Genomic DNA, 16692 nt, shown 5'->3' on the forward strand with positions numbered 1-16692 from the left:
AAACAGTGACTGTTTTTAAAACATGCTTTGTGTAAAATCACACAAAAATATCACATTTTTGAATGAAAATTAAGATGATTTCTGATCATTGTCAAGATGTAGACCTGGAAGAAATGCACAGCGATAGAGAAATCCAAAATAAATCTTTAATTAGAAATCCAAAGGAATACAAGAGACAACATCAACATCAACATCAACGCAAGACAAAGGAACAGAGGAAAACCCAGGGCTTATAAAGATTGGAACATAATCAGTAGAAACAGAAACAGGTGCGGGCCTGATTAACAGTCAAACTAAACAAGAACTGGAAAATGACCAAATAAGGAAAGCAGGAACTAAGGCTGGAGGGAAACCGTGGAAACAAAAGTCCAAAGTCCAAATCCTGACAATCATGTTTGGTGCTCTGAGACATTTTGGATCTCAGTCCAATGATCTGTTGATTTGTGCTTTAAGTTTTACTTTCTTTTTACTATTGGTTTCACTGATAAAATTATGAAGGTAAAAGAGTAGCAAAAATTGAGAGCTGGTTGATTTGAGTTTGAGAGCTTGTCATAGTAATGTTTGTATTTGTTGAAAGTTAAATGTTACACTCAAAGATCCTTCAATGTGTACTCAAAAAATTAGAATATCTTGAAAAAGTTCTTTTTTTTTTGGTAACTTATTTTAAAAAAGTGAAACTTTCATATATTCTACATTCATCACATGTAAAGTAAAACATTTCAAAAGTTTACATTAAATTTAATTAAATTTACATTTGCGTTTCATTAAATCCCTACCGTATAAATTCGGGGTATCTCTTGTTCTTTGAAACCACAATAATGGGAAAGACTGCTGACATGGCAGTGGTCCAGAAGACAATCATTGACACCCTCCACAATGAGGGTAAATCTCAGAAGGTTTTATTACTGAAGGGGTGGCTGTTTACAGAGCGCCGTATGAAAGCATTTAAATTCAAAATTGACTGGAAGGAAAAAACTGGGTAAGAAAAGGGAGCAACAGGGATGACCGCAAGCTTGAGAATACTATCAAGCAAAGCTGATTCAAACACTTCAGAGAGTTTCACGAGGAGTGGACTGGAGCCAGTGTCAGTGCATCAAGAGTCGCCACGCTCAGATGTCTTCAGGAAAAGGGCTACCAAGCCACTTCTGAAACAGAAACAATGTCAGAAGCATCTTACCTGGGATAAGGAGAAAATTAACTGGACTTTTGCTCAGTGGTCCAAAGTCCTCTTTTCAGATGAAAGTATATTTTGCATTTCATGTTGAGAGATACAGTCAGAGATACATTCGTGCAGTTTATATTGTGTGGTGTAAGCATGCTTTATTCATTAAATGATGACATCTCACAACTGGTAACTTAGTTTCCAGACAAACAGCTTTTCTTAAAAAAACATTAAGCAGAGTCACATTTTGGGGCAGCTTTGGCCTAATGGTTAGAGAGTTGGACTTGTAATGCAGAGGTTGTGGGTTTAAGTCTCAGGCCCAGCAGGGGTTGTTGGTGGGTGGAGTGAGTTACCAGTGCTCTCTCCATCCTCAATACCATGACTGAGGTGAGACCCTTGAGCAAGGCACCAAACCCCCAACTGCTCCTGTGTGTGTGTGTGTGTGTGTGTGTGTGTGTGTGTGTGTGTGTGTGTGTGTGTGTGTGTTTGTTCACTACTCACTACTGTATGTGTGTGTTTGTTCACTACTCACTACTGTGTGTGTGTGTGTGTGTGTGTGTGCATGCACTTGGATGGGTTAAATGCAGAGCTTTCCTTTTTCCTTTCATTGCCTTTCCTTTAATACGCAATTGGGAATATTTAAGAAATACATGCTGGTTCACTGCAGAACTTATTAAATCAGTTGTGTATTTATTTCTTATTTATTTTGTTATTCATTTAAACCAGCATTTTCTTTTAGTTTTCTATTTATTCATTTATTTATTTTTGCCATAAAAACTAGGAAATGTTGATAAAGATCATTACTATATAAAACTGACCATTGCATCATAGCAGATTGTGTTGTCCACTGTGGGAGCTGGGAGGACAGTGAATCGTCCGCTGAATGAGGAGAGTCTGTTGTCCACCACGGCTTCCCATGTCTTCTGTGTTGTTAGGTGATCAGGTAACTTCTGCAGTCTTTTGCTGTACCATTTCTTTCCCAAAGCTGGCTTTCCTACCAAAAAGGCAAACTGTTGTGTAACGTCATCACACAAAGAAGCCATATAATTTTACTGGTCAGGCATCGCCCAAAAAAATGGCTATATTCCCACCCCAGCCCCACCCTCAGTTCTGCTCTCACAAATCTGTGGATACAAGCACACAAGTGTGTTTTGCAACAGGAATATTGCAAAATGAGCAGCAAAAGTCAAAGCGCTAAGGTTTGAAGCTTTTCACAGCTTTTCTGAGATCTGATCTAAGAGAGTGAAGAGTCTGTCATTGTTCTCTACAGGTTGAGTGATTGTGCCATCACAAATGAAGGTTGTGCTGCTTTGGCTTCAGCTCTGAGATTGAACCCCTCACACCTGAGACATTTGGATCTGTCTGAGAATGAGCTAGGAAATTCAGTGTATCTGCTCTCTGATGTACTACAACATTCTCACTGTAAACTGGAGATACTGTGGTAAGATTATGTATGACACATTGTAAAGGATTTGTGAAATGTAATCAAATCACCAGAAAACATTTTGTTGTGACAAGTCAACATTTTGTCATGACAAAAATGTAAAAATTAGGTATCGTTAGTGCATGGAATACTTACTACTTACTACTTCTATGAGACAACTGTCAATCAAGATACAGAGATACAGAAAGTAAAACATTGTGTGACTTTTTCTTGTACATGTGTGGACTTGTGTGTTCATGTTAAACCTGTTTTTGCATTAGCAAAACCTTTAAATAGATTGTCTGTTTATAGTAAGTGCTAATAGCCGTCTTCTTAGCAAAGGCTTGACTGTTAGCAGACAAAATTACTAAAAAAACAGTCAGATAAGTGGGAGAGTAAGGACAGTGGGCTTTTGAAATAACCAACCCGAGTACAAATGTGCATTTCTTCTAATTTTTTTACGATTGCATCTTAGCTCAGTTTTCATAATATTAAAGAAAAATTAAGAAAATAGACATTGAAATAAAGTGTCTAACAGGTATTTAACAGGCCTATAATTAAAATTAGCTTCAGTATGATTAGAAGTAGGTGTAGGGGTGGCTTTAGGAATAGACACAAGAAGGACGCTATAAGGCAGCATCTCTTTATAATGAATAAAATCATATACAAAGAATATGTTATTATGTACTGTTTTGTAAAGCACTGCGATACATTGATGTGTAAGTACTATCTGCCACAATTTACACTAAGTATAAATGATATCTCACTGCATAGGTGTTCTCAGACTTTGCTATCCTTGGGTGATGAAGAAGCACACACACACACACACACACACACACACACACACACACACACACATAAACATCTTTCTTGAATGAGATGTTAAATGATTTATGATTATGTTTTTGATCACCTATGTATGATCATCACACATTGATTTGTACTTTCTCTTTACTAATGGATTCATTACTAAACTGATCTGATCTGAGAGAGTGAAGAGTGTGTCATTGTTCTCTACAGGTTGAGGGATTGTGGCGTCAGTGATGAAAGTTGTGCTGCTCTGGCTTCAGCTCTGAAATCAAACCCCTCACACTTGAGACAACTGAATCTGTCTTTGAATAAAATAGGAGACTTGAGTGTGAAGCTTCTCTGTGCTGTACTGGAGGATCCTCACTGTAAACTGGAGAAACTGCGGTAAGATCATCTCTCTGGTAGTCTTATGTCTTTGTCCTTTGTAAGATGTGTCCTTTAATGTCAATTCTAAAACTTAAGCTTGTAAAATACATGTTCAGTAAACACACTAAATCTCATCACAAATAACTCTGATGACTGAAGATGATGTTCACTTCATTCATCTCCATCACTTCATATGAGCTGCTGCTCCTGTTTTTGTCCAACCAAACATTCACTGGAGCTTTAGTTGCTTCTGCTAGTTTGATTAATACTCCTTCACCTGTCCATCTCTGTGTAAAAGTTTATTGACCCCTTATTTTCCACTTTTTCTGAAATCTTTCTTTAAATCTTTCTGAAATCTTTCTTTAAATTAAAGAAAAGATCCTAGTAAAGAGAAAAAGCAATTCAGAAAGAATCTTAAACCTTAAAAGAGGTCTTAAGGTCCAAAATTGTTAGGAGTACAGACAAGGACTTTGAAGAGGCTTAAGAGTTTCTTTAGCAGTGGAGAAAAATTACAAAATATAAAGAGGGAGAAGAACTGTGCAGAGATCATGCTTGTGACTGATCATAGAGACATGCTAACATCTCCAACATAGCACAGAAATGCCATAGTGCCAGATCATATCACCACAATAACTACATTTAACATAACATAAGCGAAGTGATCACACAAACTATTACAAACACTTTCAGGACAGTATTGTGCCACTATTCTTTTCCTATCAAATACAATACATTAAGTACAACATTAATAGCATAATAACAATAACAATAATTGAGTTTTATTTATATAATAGTTTTATTTATATAGCGCTTTTCCAGAGCTCACAAACACTATACAATAAACATAAAAACATGAATATAATATATATAATATATAATATATAATAAATAACATCAAACAATAAGTAATGAGAACATCAGACATCCAAAGAGTAATATGCAGATAAGACAACATAAGAAGAATAAACAGAGGTCAACTTAAGAGTTCTGAGCCGTGATTTAAATTCAAACAGCTTATTGGCAAGACAGAGTCATCTGGGAAGCGAGTTCCATAATTTAGGGGCAACAACACAGATTGTGTAGATAGTAAGAAGCCAGACCATGCAAAGCTTTAAAAGTAAGCAGGAGAATTTTAAACTTAATACAGTAGACCACTGGTAGCCAATGCAGATCGGTTAGAATAGGGGTGATGTTAATATGAGACTGAAAAGAGAAAGAGGAGTCAAACACCAAGATTTCTGACTATATATATATATATATTTATATATATTTATATATATTTATATATATATATATATATATATATATATATTGTGTGTGTGTGTGTGTGTGTATGTGTGTACAGTTAAACAGGACTTTTATTTCCTTTTTGGACAACCAACCAATCACAGTCTTTAAAAGACTGTGTCATAGCAAAGTCTCTTTTAAGGAAAGTCTGTTCACTCTGCAGCCATATTTGCAATGCCTCCAGGCAGCTCATACAAGACCAAGTCCTGACTAAATTATATATTTCAAATCAGAAACAAAATCTGGGCCCGTATTCACAAAAAATCGTAAGGCGAAAAGTAGCTCATAACTTGCTGATTTAGGAGAAAATCTTAAAAATAATGGGCGTGTCAGTCCTAAATGTTTGCTCTAAGAGCATTTCACAAAGCGTTTTAGCACTAAAACTAAAACTAGTAATGATTATTCTATTCTGTTAGTAAAAAGGCTGTATGCATATCAGCTAATTGTTTATGAGAAGCACACATGTACTGGCTGACAATTAGCTGAACATATGCTTGTTTAATTAGAGACACTTAGCCTGCATTTTAAAATCTTTATTTAAATGTGACAGCATAATACCACGCTTTACAATATTTCTGTGAACAAATCTCTGACAGAGACTCCTCCCCTATCAGCCAATCAATGTGTGCATCGTTAGGAGGCATGCTGACATCATCCATGGCAACCCCGCCCTTAGTCTTAGCTTAAGACTTTTCTCTACTCCTTAGAAGAAGTTTGTCTCATCAGGGCCCATATTCATTTTATCTTACCACTAAAAGTTCTTCTAAATAGCAATAGTTTTTAGCTAAGAGTTCTCTCTTAAAACCTATTCACAAAGCTGCTGAGACAAACTTCTACTAAGGAATAAAGAGAAGTCTTTAGTTAAGACTAAGGGAGGAGTTGACCTTGTTGCTACGGATGATGTTAGCATGATTACTAACTATGCACACAGTGATTGGCTGATAGGGGAGGGGTCTCTGTCAGAGATTTGGGCCTATTCATAGAACTGTTGTAGCGTGCAATATTGTTTTGCCACATTCAAATAAAGAGGCCCTGAAATGAACTGCCCCATGAATGTTGTTTCTTATCCTCACATAGTGTTTAAATAGCTTATTTTTCAAGCTAGATCAGTCAGTGCGCATACGCAGCCATAACGCGCTTATGGCTGCGCATGTGCATGGGCCGGTCCAGCCTCAGGTTTCTATGGGAACTGGTGCTTCTAATGGCTGCTGCGGTTTTTGTCTTTTCCTCACTCATAGTTGCTCTTAGATTCGTCCTGGATCACTCTTAAGCTAAGACGCCTATGTAAGTAATTAAGAGCTTTCTGAGAGGATTCTTAGAAGCTTTAAGAATATGGGCCCAGATCCGAAAAGAGTGCTGTCTGGTGGCTGTCAAAGGCACATCAGCTAATGGCTGTGACACTCACATTCAGCTCTGTGTGTCTGTTCAGTCCTGAAGCACATTACAGTTTCAAACAGCACCATTGAGCATTAACATGCATAAATCTTAGTCTGTCGTCAGCAGCTTGTGGCAGTGCTTGTCATTACAGTTTATCTCCTTTCCTGCTCTGAGACCAGAGTGAACAGCGAAATACAATTTGGACTGTGTCATTGTTCTCTACAGGTTGAGTTATTGCTGCGTCACAGATAAAGGTTGTGCTGCTCTGGCTTCAGCTCTGAGATCAAACCCCTCACACCTGACAGAACTGAGTCTGTCTGGGAATAAACTAGGAAAATCAGGAGTAAAGTTACTCTCCGATCTGAGGAATGATCCATATTATAAACTGGAGAGATTATGCTATTGTGAGTATATTATTATTTAAAACTTTTAAAATGGCCAAAGTTTAGTAACAGGCCTCATATGTGTGTAATCGAGAATATAAGATAATAATTCAGTTCCACTTTAGTCTCTGTACTTTAAACTGTGTTTAATTCTGTGATGATCTATAAATATATCTCTTCCAGTGTCTCTGTGTGTAGAGAGTTGTTGAGAGAGTTGTTAATCATTTTCTGTTATTAATCTATGATCAGTTGTTCATTCATATCTCTGGCTGTAATATCAATATACTGTGTTTATTCTGAAATGGATCTGCTGATGTGACAGCAGTAATGTTAATACTCATATGTGACTGTCTGTGTGTTTTATTGTAGACTCTCAGTATTCAGACGTCAGTCCAGTTTCCTCAGGATCAGCTGATGGTGAATAAGGAGCCGCTACAGAGACGTCACAGTCACACAATCAACAGAGACTGAAGACACAGAGACACACAGTATCACACTGTCGTGTGTGTTGTCTTGTTTTATAGGTAATCGCCCATCAAATTGAGTGAGTGCAGAATCATTTATTCAATAATATAAAATAATAACATTATTTTGAAAATTAGTAATGACACAAAATGACCTCAACCAGTTTGATTCTACTTTATATATACATTTAAGGCAGCACCTGAACTTTGTTTTAAAGATGAAGATGATGTATTTCACAACTTTACTGATAGTTTACCTTATTTGTTTGATGTTTAAACAGTTTGTACAACATCATTACTGATGTGGTGTTCTTATTTTTTTGTTTAGCCTCTTGAAACCATACATATTTACAAACAGACAGCAAATAAAAAATGACAGTTAACAAAAGGCAGACATAACAAGCGTACACTACATAACCATATAAAATGTGACAATTAGTGTTGTTTTTGGCAGACTGTTTTAATTTTAGTTTCAGTCTAGTCTTTGTATGAAGCTGTCATTTTAGTTTTTATTAGTTTTAGTCATGTTCATATTCTTTTTAGTCTAGTCAAGTTTTAGTCAACTAAAAGTCTGAGCATTTTAGTCTTATTTTAGTCATAATTATCCATGACTATTTTTGTCTGGTTTTAGTCGGAAGTGACGTCGCCTGCGTCTGCACAGTGGGACCTGATGCAGCCCACTTTAGAAATACTGCAGAATAATAATAATAATGCGACTAAACAAAACGAAATAACATAACATTTCGTTTCGTCTCGTTTTGGTCAACGAAAATGAAGAGACATTTTAGCATAGTTTTTATTCTGTAAATCACATTTAGTCTCGTTTTTATTCGTCAACAATATTACATTATACATTTAATTATAGTCATTGTCACACGACCAACATTTTCGTTGTGTCTCGTCACGTGATAAAGGTTCGTTGACAACGATATTTAGTCATAATTTTCGTTGACGAAAGCAATACTAGTGACAATGGGAAAAAATAAAGATAAGTAAGATTTCTGAGGCTATGAATGACTCTGAAAACATTTATTGACTCAACATGCTCTGAAAATCTGCACAGATCCCTGTTTGTGATTTCTGGACTATAGTGTGACTAAAGGAGTCAGGACATTTACAGTTTCCCTCTGGAACTTTTAAAGGATGAAAGCTCTTATAATAAAGCTCTTATGCTGTAACTGGAAGTAAGACTTTTCATTATTTCACTATATTGTCTCAAGCTCAGCGCTTACCCCCCGTCACCGGCCCTCCAAGTGCTATCGCAGCCAAGTGGAGCAGAAAGAAGCATTTGTGCACTTTTATTGAACTGTAATGGACTGATTCATCGTACGGCTTCGGGAGTCTGGCTCCTCTGGACTGCCTTCACGGTGGAAAGGTGCCAACGCGCCGTCCCGCTCCGCATTAAAATAAATGAGTCGTGCTGGAGCCAGAGAAGCGAAGCCAAAGGATATTGTTCCATTCCAGATCCTGGACTCTAGAAGGCAATTTAAATAACTGGATGTGACAATCAAGAGCTCTTCTAGAGAAGACTGATACAGATAAGGCCACTTACGATTTTTAGGGTAGGTTTATTTATTGAAATCGTCACAGTCATGAAGCAATGCCAACTTTGATCAATTTGTGATTGTTTATATATATATATATATATACACATAAAAATGTTTTACCATTAGTGGTGTAGTCAAATAAAAATGAACATCTGTAAATTACAGACAATAAGTGAAAGTTGTGAACTTTGACAAAGTGAATGTGAATTGAAGGTCCAGGATTTAAAAGGGTTTTAAGAGAATAAAGAAAAATAGTAAAAGAGTTAGAACATCTTGTATTGCACACTGAAAAAATGGTGTAGAAACAATTTTCTCCCAAAAAGCTAAAATTTACAAACAGGGCTAATTACAAAGAATCGACATGTAGCGCTTTGAATTATATATATATATATATTTATTATTATTATTATTATTATTTTTTTTATTTATTTATTTATTTAAAACACATACTGAAAAAAGATAGTGTAGAAAGCATTTTCTCTCCAAAACTAATAGTAAATGTCACAATTAATTACAAAGAAATGCAAAAAATAGTTGGAATTAAGTGTGACATTTTGTATTGTTTTCTTGTAAAATCCATGAAAAACACTTTTGTTCACAGTGCATTTATTTGAAATTATTAAACTATTGCAAATTTTATTTTCATATATGCACAAATTCACACTTATGTTTAATTTATTTTAAAATTATGTTCAAAACTTTGTTTATATATTATTTTTATAATTTTTTAATATTTGTATAAATATATACAGTGCCCTCCACTAATATTGGCACCCTTGGTAAATATGAGCAAAGGTGACTGTAAGAATAAATCTGCATTGTTTATCCTTTTAATCTTTCATTCAAAAATGCACAATATTCTAACCTATCATTTAAGTAAAACCATGGAAAGCAGGGGGAAAATCTCTTTATGAAATAAATGTTTTTCTGTAGTTCATGTTGACCACAATTATTGGCACCCAATTATTGCAATGTCCTTTATTCAAGATAACAGCTCTGTGTTTTCTTCTTTAATGCCTGAAGAGTTTGGAAAACACCTGACAAGAGATCAGAGACCATTCCTTCATACAGAAACTCTTCAGATCCTTTAGTTTCCCAGCTCCATGCTGGTGCTTCTTCTCTTCAGTTCACCTCACGCATTTTCTATAGGGTTCAGGTCAGGCAATGACGGCCATGGCAGAAGCTTCATTTTATGCTCAGTGACACATTTTTGTGTTGATTTTGATGTTTGGTTTGGATCACTGTCCTGATGAAAGATCCAACTACAGCTCATTATAGAACTTCTAACAGATGCATTCAGGTTTACATTTTTTATCTGTTGGTATTTGCTAGAATCCATGATGCCATGTATCTGAACAAGATGTCCAGGACCTCTGGCAGAAAAATAAGACCACAACATTAAAGATCCAGCAGTATATTTAACCGTGGGCATGGGGTACTTTTTGTACCAAACCTATCTTGAGTGTTTGCTGCCAGAAAGCTCTTTTTTTTAGTTTCATCTGACCACAGGAGCCATTCCCATTTGAAATTCAAGTTGTGTCTGACAACTGAATATGCTGGAGTTTGTTTGTAGATGAGCAAGGAGGATTTTTCTTAAAACCCTCCTGAACAACATGTGGTGACGTAGGGGCTGTTTGAATTTTTGGCCCCAAGACTCAACTAACCTCTGCAATTCTCCTACTGTGATCCTTGGAGAATCTTTGGACACTTAAACTCTCCTCCTCACCATGCATTAGGACGATATAGACACACGTCCTTTTCCAGGCAGATTTGTAACATCTTTAGTTTAATTTGAATTCTTAATTATTGTCTTAATGATGGAAATTGGGATTTTCAGTCCTTTAGCTCTTTTCTTACAGCCATTTTCTATTTTGTGAAGCTCAACAATCTTGTTCTGCACATCAGAACTATATTATTTGGTTTTATTCCTTGTGATGGATGATTAAGGAAATTTGGCCTTTGTGCTCCTCATATTTATAATCCTGTGGAACGGGAAGTTATTGCTGGACAATATCATACTCCTAGTCATTCTAGTGTGCTAAATAAATGCAAATATGAATGGGAATATACTTCAGAGATATTTTACTCATTATGATTTCTAAGGGTGCCAATAATTGTGCCCAACATGCATATGAGAAAAACATTTATTTCATAACGTAAGTTTCCCCCCACTTTTAATTGTTTTACTTCAATGAAAGGTTAGCATTTTGTGATTTTTTTGAATGTAAGATCATAAAGATAAACAAAGCAGAATTATTTTCATAGCCGTCTTTGCTCATATTTACCAAGGGTGCCAATATTAGTGGAGGGCACTGTATGCACAGCATGATTTATTAATGTTTCTTGCCTCATTACATTCACTTATGAATTGTGTAAATCATGTAAAGTAAATTATGCTATTTTCTATTTAAAATGGCAGCATTTAACAAGTCAAAAGAGTAGTTTGCAAATATAGCCAGTTTCTGCACGGACACATCTTAAATTCTTGACAAAACCCCTTGAATATGTCTGCCATTGTAGCTCAGGTAAAAAAGAAGCTCATAGTTTTCATAGTTGCTGTAATTAGATAAAGTCGTGATGGTGTCACTCCAGGATCACCAGCTGAGCCTCAGCACTGGACAAACATCTCAGCGTTTCAGTGGTGTGACATTAACTGCTTCACAAGGTCAAGAAGTAGCCCGTGTTATTGACCACCTTCTCAGGCTCCTGCAGATAATTCAATATAGCAATATTCCAGTAGTCTCTCTCCAGAGAAATCTGATAAGCTCCACCCAGACTATATTTTGTCTAGAGGAACTTCAGAGGGATTCTGCTTCCTGATGTAAAACAAGTTGGTGCAGGAGCCGATATTATTATTTTTTCAGCATTTTAAGACTCTTGATCCTACCATATACAATTTTAAATACAAAACTAGCATGATTACCCTAGTGAAAATAAATATACTAAAATGCATTTAAAATACATTTATTTCATGCAAAGTATACTAAATACATTTACATATTATGTACTTAATAAAAATGCTTTGCAATGGTACTTTTAGTATACTAAACTGATATACTTAAAGTCTGCTAAACTGGAACAACTAGTTTTGTACTTAATGCACTTTAATTGTTCACAAATAGTGCTGAAGTCCAACTAAAGATATACTTAAGTATATCTGATTGTGCTAAAGTGGAACTATTGCAAGTATACTTATATAAATATAAATATATTTAAAGACCATACAATCCTCATCAATAGTGACATTAAAACAGATTTTAGGCTTAATGACAGAATTGTCCTTTTTGGGTCAACTATCTCTTTTCATAAGGATTTATATATAGTATCACACCTCTTAAAATAATATCAGGACAGATAAAAGATGCAAATGACTTTTAATTCAGACATTAAAAATATATGTAATTATAAACATATACAATTGGTCAGTTCAGTCAAGTTGCGCGGTCTCAATCCAATGTGTGATTGATCCCAAGCATATTAATATTAAGAAATGTGCATTGTGCACAAGTAGTACTCCAAATAATGTTTAATTGCAATTTCTATATCAGCAAGCATTAAGTGATATGTCAGTAAATATGATAATAGACTTGAATTATACTTAGTATAAAATAAATGTATTTTAAATCTATACCTTTTTTACTAGGGAAACTTACAATGTTTGAGTAATTAACACTTAATTTGTTTGATATACTGGTTACAGAACACAAAACATGATGCTCACACAAAAATCACTTCAATATCTCAAATGCTTTTTCTTTTTTCATGAAGATCAGACTTAAGCTGAAATCTTTTGTTTCTGGGATTTTTCTTCTGAAAAGTCCTCATTATCTCAGGTGTGTCTCCTCTATAGTTTCAGAAGAAATATTAACAATATGTGACCCACAAAAAAACACACTTAACACCCACAAAGGTATATTTGTAGCAATCGCCAACACATTGTATGGGTCAAACTTAGATTTTTAAGTTTAAGAAAAATAGATTTTTCTTTTATGCCCAAAATCATAAGGATATTAAGTAAAGATCATGTTCCATGAATATATTTTGTAAATTTCCTACTGTAAATATATCAAAACTTAACTTCTGATTAGTAATATGCATTGCTAAGAACTTCATTTGGACAACTTTAAAGATGATTTTCTCAACATTTTATTTTCTCAGATTCCAGATTTTCAAATAGTCGTATCTCAGCCAAATAGTGTCATATTCTAACAAACCAGTGGAAAGCTTTCAAATTATGCATACACGTCAATTCAAAAATGTTTCCCTTATGACTGGTTTTGTGGTCCAGGGTCACATATATGCTCATTTTTGTCAATATGCAAACGCAATCAAAAGTCTCATTATATTAATATTGACACAAATGTTTCTCACGTAATTAGTAAATAAACATTTTGTGTGTGTGTCTGTGTTTCTTAAACTCGTTTATTTGTGTAAGCTTGAACATATGCAAAACAAACAAAAATATATATAATGTTTATTACTACTGTAGTCCATACATTCTGCAAACTGTGGTATTTGTAGCAAATTCAAATTAGGCTACTTTAAAATATTTAGGCTATTCAGTGTGTTGGCAGACAAATGAAATTCCTCAGTCTGAATCACTCGTGTTCGTGTTTTAGTGGCTGTGGTGTATTAGACATGCAAACACTGACCTCTAGTGTTCAAGAGGAGTTAGTGACGCATAGAATGCTTTGTAGAGCTTTCTTGAGTCTGATTCATTTTATTGAAACTCTACCAACAATGAACCGATTCAATAAAAACGATACGCCGATTCGATCGAGTCACTCCAAGTGTTCCCAGAAGTCCATTCGCAGCGTTTAACACGTTCACTGTTTGAAGGTAGGCCTAAATATTGAGTTAAATACACTGCTGTTGTCTGCTTAATCCAGCCTAAGTGTGGTTTTATGGTTTTAGAGTATTTTAGAGTATTTTAGAGTATTTGGGCACTTGACAGCTGGCCAATCTGATTTTATTTCTCAATTGCACTTTAAAACATTCGAGACTCGTACTGTGATGCTTTCACTGCTTAAAACAGACCGGGGCTAGTTGTCACACAGGTGAGTGGTCACATGATCTCGGTAACTATAGGATTTTGAGTATTTTGAGTATTTTGAGTAATTCCAGTTACACAACACTCTAAAATTTTCTAAGTTGATTGGAGTATGTCTTACAGAAAAATATTTTTAATTTAAAAAAATTCATATTTATTTGCTTGTTTTCTTTAGCAGTAGAGTAAACTGTTTTGGTTTGTTCCATTTGTTTCATTTTGTCCTTCAAACTTAATTTCTGTTTAATTTTTAATTTGTAATTTGGTATCATTTATTCATTACCCTTCGGCCTTCTGCTTATATTGCACTGCTTTAGTTGACTCCAGTGTGACAACATGCCCCTGTTAGTGTTAAAGTGTGTAAACGAGCTGTCTTTTTTATCAGCTAAATAACAGTGGAAATGTTTCGGTATGTTGATGTAGTTTTTGCAGTATTATGGTTTGTACCTGTACAGAAATTGGCTTGCAAACATATTTACATGAGGATAATATTGTGACAACTTGCCCCGCTGTTCCCTACAAAGATTGTCAGGTCTAATATTACATTAATATCCATAGTTTTAAGTTCAGGAGACGCCGGAATGGTCGTTCTTGTTTCTTTATTGGTCTCTGAATCCTTGAGAGTCACTTGTTATTCTTGGGTGGTCTGAGACTGAACATGTAAAAATCACACTGGGCCTCATTTACTCCAGTCCTGTGTGTTTTTAAACCATGATATTTTATGGTTTGAGGTTTTAAGGAGTTCTGATACTAAAGTGTTGCTGGCTTAATGAAGCGAGTCCATGAATCGGTTTTCCCCGCCGTGTGCCCTGAAACATTAGGACAAGGAGAACGCCAAGAAAACCTGTGATGAATGTTCACTGTGTGACATTTTTATAGTCTTGTTAAAGCTCATGTCTATCCTTTCATGATTTTAATAAATAATACACAAGATGGAAAGAACTCTGTGCCAGAATTAGTTTAATCTGTTGTATGTAGACGATTTCCTGCAGAGTGGGTGTTTTAAACAGCAGCCAATGAAATGTGGAGCCTTATTAGTGATGTTTACGAAGGCAGGAGTCGCTGGTTTTGTTCACGCTTGACACCAGGGAGTCATAATTATGATGTACAGTAAACGGTGAAGAAATACTGCAGACTGTGTTTGTTCACAAGGTTTCTGTTCATAATGAATTGGTTTCATGATTGACACGACAGTTTCTTCTATTTTCATACAGGAAGTTTCAAAGTCAGAGTCTTCTTAAGTTCACGTCTGGCACAAATAGAGACTTTTCTGCATTATGGCACACAGAACAGGCGCAGATGTGCTGTATTTATCAAAGAAGATGGTTGAACACAAAGGTCTCCGAGGCGTTGCCATCTCTTGCCATCTGTTCATGAGCTTTAAAGAAATAATTCACTCCAAAATGAACTTTTTGTCATAATTTACACACCCTTTTGTCTTATAATACTCCATTGTATCAAACACAAACAATGATGTTAGTCTGAATGTCTGAGCTACTACATTTATTATGATTTATTTACATTGGTTGAGTAAATAATGATCTATTGTTTACTTATTGTTATTTAAACTATCTTTTAAATAACAGAACTATTATTTTAATAGGTCACTAAATCCTTCTTTATATTGTCTTGCTGATTTATTGACGTTTCTTCTGCTCATCAAGGCTGTGTTCATTTGATCAAAAATACATAAAAAAACGTGATATTGCAAAATGTTATTACAATATAAAATAATGGTTTTTAGTTTAATATACTGTAAAATATAATTTATTCCTGTGATGCAAAGCTGAATTTTCATCAGCTGTTACTCCAGTCTTAAGTGTCACATGATCCTTTAGAAATCATTCTAATATGCTGATTTATTATTAGAATTATCGATGTTGGAAACATTTGAGCTACTTAATATTTTTTTGGAACCTGTGATTCATTTTTTCAGGATTCTTTGATTCTTTGAATAAAAGGTTAAAAACAACAGCATTTGTTTTAAATAAAAAAGGTTTTCTAACAACAATAAACGCTACTGTTCAGAAATTTAGGGTCTGTACATTTTTATTCTTTCTTTTTTTCTTTTTATTTTTTTGAAAGAAATTAATATTTTATTCACCAAGGATGTGTTAAATTAATAAAAAGTGATAGCATAGATTTACATTGTTAGAAAAGATTTATATTTTGAATAAATGCTGTTCTTTTTAACTTGTTATTCATCAAAGAATCCTGAAAAAAAAGAATCACAGGTTCCAAACAAAATATTTGTCAGCACAACTGATTCCAACATTGATAATTCTAATAATAAATCAGCATATTAGAATGATTTCTGAAGGATCATGTGACACTGAAGACTGGAGTAACAGCTGATGAAAATTCAGCTTTGCATCACAGGAATAAATTATATTTATATATTAAGTATTTCAAAATAAAAAACGTTATTTGGTAACACTTTATTTTGATATTCCACTTTAGTAACTTTGCAACTGCATGTCTAACTAGTCATTAGAGTATTAGTATATATATTAGCACATTTATATTAATGCATGATATGCATAAAACAGTAAATTAGTGTTATTTTAGTGACTCTTTCTGTAAGTTATATCATCCTACCAGCAGGTGGCATAGGTAGCTGTCTTTAAAAGCAATTCGTTCTCAAACAAATCATTTAGAAAGGAAACACGTGACTGTCCTTATATTTGATTCACTGAATCATTCACTAAACCCATTTGTTCTAAAAACATTGATTCATTTTGACCAAAACACATTTATGAGTCATTGAATCAATAACTCAATCAATTTGTTCAAACTTTGATTCATTCAGAAGCAAAACGCAACTTC

The 16692-nt window shown here is 34.6% G+C and overlaps 1 protein-coding gene across 2 annotated transcripts in view; it reads left to right on the forward strand.

Moving 5' to 3' along the window:
• The window catches only part of LOC127171335 (NACHT, LRR and PYD domains-containing protein 3), a 28298-nt gene extending 19794 nt beyond the window's left edge, over positions 1-8504 (forward strand). Inside the window, exons 7-10 of one of the 2 annotated variants that reach the window (XM_051119915.1) lie at positions 2433-2603; positions 3606-3779; positions 6651-6829; positions 7178-8501. In XM_051119915.1, coding sequence (XP_050975872.1) covers positions 2433-2603; positions 3606-3779; positions 6651-6829; positions 7178-7233 — 580 coding nt within the window. In that variant the 3' untranslated portion in view covers positions 7234-8501. Of the gene's footprint in view, positions 1-2432; positions 2604-3605; positions 3780-6650; positions 6830-7177 lie in introns of both variants that reach the window. The other variant, XM_051119914.1, reaches the window with a different exon arrangement.
• Positions 8505-16692: the final 8188 nt, after the last annotated feature.

Source organism: Labeo rohita, chromosome 9 (genome assembly GCF_022985175.1).
Source record: "Labeo rohita strain BAU-BD-2019 chromosome 9, IGBB_LRoh.1.0, whole genome shotgun sequence".
NCBI classification, from domain to species: domain Eukaryota; kingdom Metazoa; phylum Chordata; class Actinopteri; order Cypriniformes; family Cyprinidae; genus Labeo; species Labeo rohita.